We start from the raw sequence: 8,825 nt of genomic DNA on the forward strand, positions 1-8,825 counted from the left end.
TCCTTTTCCACTTCTTTTCTATTCCTTCTCCTACTGCATTGTAGTAGTAACATTTTTCTTATTGTTATTTGTCATTTCTTTAATACAGTACAGATGCAGACACTCATACACACGCACATGCACTCATCCCTATGAATTCACGCACGTACAACCTACCCCTATGAGCATATTCGAGAGATTGAGCCAACAAATCATCTTGAGAATGACAAAGTCGCCATAAACGCCTTTGTAGTCGACGGGAATATTTTCCCCCTAAACGCGCTGGAAGGTCTAGAATAAATCCAGAAAAATGTGAGTCATGACCCGTAGATCTACACACAATTTATTTTCATGGAAAATTGTTTATATGTCCTATAGAGAACCAAAAACACAACTACCACCACTGTTACGTTCTCATATAAATACTTACCTCTCCTAGCACATTCCCCCCTTCTCTCATGTGGCCAGGATATTTTTCTGGCCACTGCTGCACTCTTCTCACATTGACCCAAATGTAGCTAGTGTTCTAGGTGCTTCTCAAAAAGGGGTATACCCTCCTCCCCTATCAGCTTCCACCTTACCTCGCCAATGCTTCCAGTGCTCTGATCAGGAAGAAACCAACTATTGATCTATCGCAGCTAGCCCCGCGGGCTGTTCTATCAATCGCCCGTCCCATAATGGCTTCTGGGAACGACTGGTTGGGGTTCTCGCTCTCCGGCCAAGAGAACCCACAGCCGCATCAGGATAGCTCGCCGCCCGCCGACATCGACATCGTTGGCGCCAGTGGCTTCTATGGCCTACCCACGCAGCCAGCTCCCGACGCTCAACTCGGTGTGCCAGGTCATCATCAGCCTTCATACGGGATCACGGAGGCCTTCAATAGGGGAGCTCATGAAATCCACGGTGAGAGGAAGAAGCTAGCCAGTTTGCCGCGTGCACTCCGATCCAATGTTATCTAGCTAGGTTGTAGGTATGTATCACTTCTCCCGTTCAAGGTTTCTTGTTATTTGATGTGGCTGTAGATTGGAACATGAGGGGTGATCTGGACTACAACGGCGGTGCGTCCGAGCTCTCGATGCTCGTCGGGTCGAGCGCAGTTGGCGGCAAGAGGGCGGCCATGGAGGCCGAGACCGAGCCCAAGCTTGAGGACTTCCTCGTTGGCAACTCGTTCGTCTCCGAGCAAGATCAGGCCGGTGGCTTCTTGTTCTCCGGTGTCCCGATGGCGACCAGCACCAACAGCAACAGCAGGAGCAACACCATGGAGCTCTCTATGATCAAGAGCTGGCTCCGTGACAACCAGGTACCCCAAGCGCCGCACCCGCAGTCGCAGACCGGGGCGCCCGCGCAGCAGCCGCAACCCCACGAGGAGATGGGCACCGACGCGAGCAGCTTCGATCCGCTGGGGAGAAACGGCGCGTTGGTGGTGGCGGGGAGCTCGCAGAGCCTGGCGCTCTCGATGAGCACGGGCTCAGGATCGCACTTGCCGATGGCTGTGCTCGGCGGGAGTCCCAGTGGGGGAGTCTCAGAGAGCACCTCCTCGGAGAACAAGCGGGCCAGCGGCGCCATGGATTCGCCGGGCGGTGCGGTAGAAGCTGTCGCGAGGAAGTCCATCGACACATTCGGGCAAAGGACGTCGATATATCGAGGTGTAACAAGGTTAGAACATTATATCATTAATTACTGGTTGATTTCTTATATTGTTACTAGTCGATTTCTTCACATTAATTGTTGATCCATGACCTACACTAATTAGTCCATTTCCAATTGGGCTAGTACACTGGCATTTCAAATTGGGCGATCAATCTAGCGAGGAACTCTTTAAACAGACATAAGGGATCTATGCTAGTCAGGATAATACAAGCTAGAGTACTTTGATTTCGTGCCTGTAATTTGGTGATTATTTGAGCACATATATATAATTCGTTGACCGAGAAAAGGTGACAAATCGACTTAGTTATTATATCCAATGATTAATATATAGATGCTCCCATTTTTCATCCACGAGTTAGGTAAAAGACTTTCACCCTGCTTAAAAGATATAAAAGAACCACCACATACATACAACAAAGTTCAAGCACAGGAAAAAATAAACATAAGCCCCGCTGGGGCAACAACACAAACGTGCCCTAATAAATAAATAAAATGAAAGGGCCACCAAGTGGCTGGCAGATCAATGGCTAGGGGGTGAAGCAATACGTGTCTCGCCGCAATCAGCGCCCATCATGCCGCCTAACCGATCAATGGTCAGGTATATATAACTAAGAAGTAATATGTAGCTCACTGGCTAATTAAGAAACGACTTATTTATAATTGAATTGAATTACTTGTTCATACGAGTACACGACATGATTCATACTATAGCTACCACTTAGTACTTACCACACAATTTGAACTAGTATTGAGTGTTGTTCTTTTTCTCCGGAACTCTTATGATATCTTCTACACTAATCTACACCACTATAACCCGAGTGCACCAAAATAAGAGGTATAACTAAATTAACTGTTCTAGCTGACCCAAGTACCCAACACAAATAGATAGTGTGGCTCTTTGCTTTTTCTCTGGATAAACACAGAAGTTTTTATATAGAGCTCTTTTATAGACCTCTCAAAACGAATGTGCTTCAATGGATGATGAATACAAAGTCATATAAAATGAGAAAATGATGCTCTTTTTCTCTGATCAACATACTCTTGCACATACATCTACATTATATTAGAAATGGATGTATTTTTTTTAACAACAACATGTACATTTTGAATGTGCTAACTATATATATTCTTATGTTCTTCAATATTCCTTTTCAGACATAGATGGACAGGGCGTTATGAGGCTCATCTCTGGGACAATAGCTGCAGAAGAGAAGGGCAGAGTCGCAAGGGTAGGCAAGGTAATAAAAATGGCTATATGCTTCCTCTTTCTCTCTCCATTGCACAACAATATATACACCCGTGATGTGCTATTTACGCATTTTATCTTGTGTTTCCCTCAACACTCTGCATGACTGCATCACCATCGCCTCCGGGAATGATACTGTATTGTCCTCCACAATCAGTTTATCTGGGTATGCTTGCCTTACTCTCTGGCCATTTTTATTTATTGGAGTTTACCAATTTAGTTATTCCACCTTATGATTGTGATCATGAAACCTTAGGTGGCTATGACAAGGAGGACAAGGCAGCAAGGGCTTATGATTTGGCAGCACTCAAGTATTGGGGTACAACAACAACAACAAATTTCCCAGTAAGCAAGTTCTGATACTATTTTTATGGCGCTTTTTCCTTGCATTGCTATTTTCATTTCTGCAAAACATCTCAACCTATTTTTATTGGAACATAATAGTTTTTTTTTACAATGGTAGATTAATACCTACGAAAAAGAGGTGGATGAAATGAAACATATGACTAGGCAGGAATACATCGCATACCTAAGAAGGTACTATCGCGAGCCGACGTTCATCTCATATTGAACTACTATCACACAAGTAAATGGAATATTGCACTATCAATAAGTTGATCCGACAAATGCAGGAATAGCAGCGGATTTTCCCGTGGTGCGTCAAAATATCGTGGTGTAACTAGGTATGTTACTAGGTAATTCGGTCTGTTATGTTTACCATAATAATTTATGTCATGTGGAAATAGCTAATGTCCGATATGTATTCTTAGAATTAGTAGGCATGCACGTAAGCAAACATGTATGTTAGATACGTTATCCAAATGGATGTTATATCTTTTTTCGATTTTCTAAGTTCTAACTATATAAGGCTGAGATCTTTACCAGGCACCATCAGCATGGGAGATGGCAAGCAAGAATTGGGAGGGTTGCAGGAAACAAGGATCTCTACTTAGGCACCTTCAGTAAGTTATTGATCAGATATAATTAACCCTCTCTTCGGATCCTATCTAATTGCTGGACTAATGAAGATCCTTAAGACTAAATTATGACTAGTCATAGTGTTATAGCTCCAAGATCTAAGTCATCGACCAGTACTACTTATTTAGTTACTTTTTTCTTGAACTCTTCGTCTCGTAAAGCTGAAGGTTAGATCTTCTATATATATGTTGCCCTATGGGGCAATAAAATAGTGGTCACTGCACTAACTATGTCCCAAATGTACCTTTTCAAGTTTTTGTCTCAAAGTTGTCTAAGAAAAGAGAAAACCTTGGCATGGAGTCAAGGGCAAAGTTGAAAACCCTAGTGATTTGAATCACACACTTGCATCCTAGAGCCGCCTATGTATAGCTGCATGCATGCAATATGAAACATATATATACATCGTCACATATGCATGCAATGTGGGGGGACCAGCCCTAGCTAGCTAACCATGCATCCTAATCTCGTACATCCGTAGGCACCGAGGAGGAGGCGGCGGAGGCCTACGACATCGCGGCGATCAAGTTCCGTGGGCTGAACGCCGTCACCAACTTCGACATGAGTCGCTACGACGTCAAGACCATCCTCGAGAGCAGCACCCTGCCGGTGGGTGGCGCGGCGAGGCGCCCCAAGGAGGTCGCTGATCATCCAGAGGCTGGCGCCACGATCTGGCGGGCCGGCATGGACGGCGGCGTCATCTCCCAGCTGACCGACGTCGGGATGGGCACGTACGCGTCGTACCACCACGGCTGGCCAACCATCGCATTCCAGCAGCCCTCGCCGCTGTCGGTGCACTACCCATACGTCGCCCAGCCGTCTCGCGGGTGGTGCAAGCCCGAGCAGGACGCCAGCGTCGCCACGCAAAGCCTGCAGGACCTCCAGCAGCTGCACCTCGGGACCGCCGCTCACAACTATTTCCAGGCATCGTCGAGCTCCACGGTCTACAACGGCGGCGGGTACCAGCAAGGCACCAGTGGCAACGCCTTCTTGATGCCGGCTAGCACCGTGGTGGATGAACAGGGGCACAGCAGCACTGCCACCAACCAGGGAAGCACATGCAGCTACGGGGACGAAGATGGGAAGCTCAATCTCGGGTACGATGCCATGGCGATGGCGAGCACCGGCGCCGACCCATACGCGGCGGCGCCAACTGTGAGCATTGCGAGGGCGAACGGGTACTCCAACAACTGGAGCTCGCCGTTCAATGGCATGTGATGATGGTGAAGAGGGCAGACGCTAGTAATAGCGGGATTCATTAGCTAGCAAGACAGTCGAAAAGTTAGGTCAGGGTATTGCTCGTTGTTGCGTTTCAGCTCAGGGTTCCGGCTAGCTCTTCTTGGCCGGGTGGATGACACACGTAAAGGTGCTGTGCATGCATGCCCTCTGGAAGCTGGTAATGGCAAGTCAGGATAACTAAAGCTAACTTGTCCTGACTTGCTGTTAGTTTTGGGTAGTTTCAGAAGGATCAAGTTAATCTCTAGGACAAAAGCTGATTGTGCGATGGCAATAACTTTATAATTCCAGTGATTCGACTTACATTGGCTTTCCATTTAGTTAGCGCATCTACAGCCGCATACGATAAATATGACCCCTCAAAGAAAAGGGCCTGGTCATCCTTTATTTTGCATTTGTTGCAATCGTATACCAGAATTTGATACCTCAAATCCATACTACGCCATGTAATTACGTACTATCAAAACCTGCTTAATGTTTTTATTTAATAATATGGTTGCATGCATCGATTGATGCAGAGGCCGAGGTAATCCTCATTTTTCCAAAAAAAACTTGAAACATGCTTAAACTACTCCTCGTCGGAGATGTATATGATGTACTAATGTCTACAAAAAATGTTAAACGTGTTAATCATGTATTAAGAAAATGTTAATCATTTATTTAGAAAATGTTAAATGTGTATACATAAAATGTTCCTAATGTATATAAAAAATGTGCAATGTCTATGAAAAAAGTGGACATAGAAATGTAGGTTTTAATAATTGTTAACCATGTATTTACAAAATGTTAAACATGTACATAATAATTGTTCCTGATGAATATAAAAGATTGTACAATGTGTATGAAAAAAATTAGACATCAAAACAATATATGTTTTTTTAGAAAATATTAATCATGTATTTGAAAATATTAAACGTAACAAAAAATTTCCTCATGCACAAGAAAAAAAGGAAAACTTAAAAAACCAATAAAAATTGAAAAACTAAAACAAAGAAACAAAGAAAAATGAAGAAAGGGAAAAAATAAAAAAATGATAAAGAAACAAAGAAAACCAAACAAAAATCCGAATATAAATTGTGAAGGAATCAAAAAAACCAAGGGAAACAGAAAAATCAACGAAAACCATAATAAACAAAGAAAACCAAAAATAAAGAAGAGGAAAAAGGAAAAGGGAAAAAAGAAACGAGAGCAAAGTGCGCCGATAGTGAAGGAACGAACAAAAATGGAGCGACACAATACTGTTGAGCGCATGGAAAATCTTCATGAGAGGAAAGCATGTGACCCAGTTCTTTTGATTGTCTCCCAGAAGTTTGACAATTGGACCTCCTCCTAGATTCTCCCTGGATTGTCAAATCAAAAAAAAAAACATGGATTCATGATTCGGGAAGAACCTGAGGGGGAGGTCCGATTCGCGAGTGCCCTCATGTCAAGGCGAGCGCCAGATGGGCCGGCCTAGCTTGCGGGAGGCCACATCCTCATTTGTTTCCTATTTTTTGTATTTTTACTTCAGAATATTCTATATGAAAACACTTTACATTTTTTTATAAAAATGGTTAATCTTGTATGAAAAATATTAAATTCTTATAGAGAAAATATTTCTCATGTATACAAAAAATTACAATGTGTACGAAAAAAATGATTATGTATTTAAAAAATATTAATCAAGCACTGGAAAAATGTTAAAAAAATATTTAAAAATATTAATCAAGTATTTGAAAAATGTTAAACGTGTACACAGAAAATGTTGAGCGTGTATTATGAAAATGTTAATCTTGCACTTGAAAAATATTAATCAAGCATCTAAAAAATAAATGTGTATAAAAATATTGACCATGTATTAAATAAATATTAATTTTGTATTTGAAAAATGTTAAGAACACAAAATTTTAAAATGTTAAAATGTGTATAGAAAACATCTTTTTTTTAACATAGTATAAACGCAAGCGCTCATATAAACGCGCATACACTCATCGTAATGAAAGCACACACGCACACCCTGCCCCATAAGCACCTCCGAGAGACTGGGCCAGCATATCATCTTTAGATTTTACGAAGTCACCGTAGGCGCCTTGTAGTTGACGGGAATGTCTTCTCACACTGAAAGCGTATCGCCGAAATTCTTGAAATAATTCCAGGATAAAATGGAAGCACCAGGACTTGAACTCTGATGGGCTGGGGATACCACTGTCCACCTAACCATCCCAACCGTCCACCTAACCATCCCAACGACAAGTTGATCCGCGTATTGAAAACATGTTGACCATGTATTTTTTTAATATTGTATTTGAAAAATGTTAGTGAAGCATTTGAAATGTTAAAAATGCGTATTTGAAAATCTTGACCTTGTATTCAAGAAAATGTGAAACATGTATGTTAAACATGTTTTTGAAAAAAATGTATACAAAAAATACATCATGAAAACGAAATAAAACAGAGAAAACAAAAAACCAATGAAAAAAGAAAAAGACAAAGGAAACCAAAGAAAAAACAAAAAATAAACAAGTGAAAACCGATTAGAAACAAAGATAACAACAGAAAACCATTGAAAACCAAAAAAGAAAAAGAAGAAAAAAAGAAGTAAAATGGGAAAGAAAAAACCCATAGAAACCCATGAAAGAAGCAAAGAGAAATCAAAAGAACAAAAGAAAAAATAGAAAAACCCGATGTATAATGACGAAATAACGAAACCAAAAGAAGACCGAATAAGAAATAAGAAAACCAAACAAAAAACAAAAGAACATGTAAGAAGAAAAAACCCAAAAAACACATCCGCCAATAGATTGACGACTGAGCAAACGGGTAACACGCTATTGGACCGCCCCCTACGCTTGCACGCTGCAGGGAAGTTTCAGGAGAGACATAATATAGTCGCGCTCTAAGCGGCTGAATCCTATTCGGCGCCTTAAGCGCCGAATACAGTGCATTTCGTACAGAGCGCACACCTCCTCTGTACACTTGTTTTTTTAGCTGGGCCGGCCCGTTCTACTGATTTCTGTTTGTAAATGCAGACCCCCTCTGTACACTTGTTTTTGTAGCGGGGCCGGCCCGTTTTACTGATTTCTGTTTGTAAAAACAAAAACTAGCGCGTGCCAGGTCTCGAACTGCAATATACGCTACGCAAACCACCCTGCTACGTCCACCTTACATGCTCAATAGAAACTTCTTCCTTCTTTTCATCTTACTTCTTTTTCTTTTTTCTATTTTTTTCCTTGTTCTTTTATCATTGTTCTTTTTTATTGGGAATGGTTTTGTTCGGTTTTTTATTCTTCTTTTTCTTAATGCTAATTGAAAGAAACTTTTTAAAACATTGAACTTTTTTCGAAATTGATGAACTTTTATCAAATTGAACGAACTTTTTCAAAATCGAATGAACTTTTTTTCAAATTCAATGAAATTTTTCCAAATTTAATGAACTTTTCTCAAATTTGATAAACATTTTTCTTAAATTTGTGAACTTTTTTCTTCAAAATCGATGAAATTTTACCAAATCCGATGAACTATTTTGAAATTCGATGAACTTTTTTTAATTTGACAAACTTTTTTTTCAAATTCGATGAACTTTTTTTCAATTTTGAGGAACTTTTTTGAAATTTGATGAACTATTTTTCTGAGTCAATGTTTTTTTTCAACTTCGATGAACTTTTTAGCAAATTCGATGAACTTTTTTCTAAGCACAAGAGTACATACTGTAGCCAACTGTTTTTTTTTAATCTAGCCAAATGGTTTTTTTCCTTAAGAA

At 41.0% G+C, this 8,825-nt stretch overlaps 1 protein-coding gene across 1 annotated transcript; it reads left to right on the forward strand.

The window, feature by feature from the left end:
• Nucleotides 1–452: 452 nt before the first annotated feature.
• Nucleotides 453–5,361, forward strand: LOC119317113 (AP2-like ethylene-responsive transcription factor PLT2). Its single transcript, XM_037591512.1, has 9 exons — nt 453–882; nt 1,002–1,635; nt 2,785–2,867; nt 3,033–3,041; nt 3,132–3,220; nt 3,339–3,412; nt 3,508–3,558; nt 3,761–3,837; nt 4,332–5,361. Exons 1-9 carry the CDS (start codon nt 657–659, stop codon nt 5,066–5,068), a joined length of 1,980 nt encoding a protein of 659 aa, XP_037447409.1. The 5' UTR covers nt 453–656; the 3' UTR covers nt 5,069–5,361.
• Nucleotides 5,362–8,825: the final 3,464 nt, after the last annotated feature.

This window comes from Triticum dicoccoides, chromosome 6A (genome assembly GCF_002162155.2).
Source record: "Triticum dicoccoides isolate Atlit2015 ecotype Zavitan chromosome 6A, WEW_v2.0, whole genome shotgun sequence".
Taxonomy (NCBI): domain Eukaryota; kingdom Viridiplantae; phylum Streptophyta; class Magnoliopsida; order Poales; family Poaceae; genus Triticum; species Triticum dicoccoides.

Excerpts from the sequence above, each read along its gene's own strand:
- LOC119317113 (XM_037591512.1), top strand. The coding sequence starts at position 657 with ATGGCTTCTGGGAACGACTGGTTGGGGTTCTCGCTCTCCGGCCAAGAG. Across the intron at positions 3,221-3,338 it reads CAACAACAACAAATTTCCCA|ATTAATACCTACGAAAAAGA; the intron begins GTAAGCAAGTTC and ends TTACAATGGTAG. Across the intron at positions 3,559-3,760 it reads AAATATCGTGGTGTAACTAG|GCACCATCAGCATGGGAGAT; the intron begins GTATGTTACTAG and ends GATCTTTACCAG.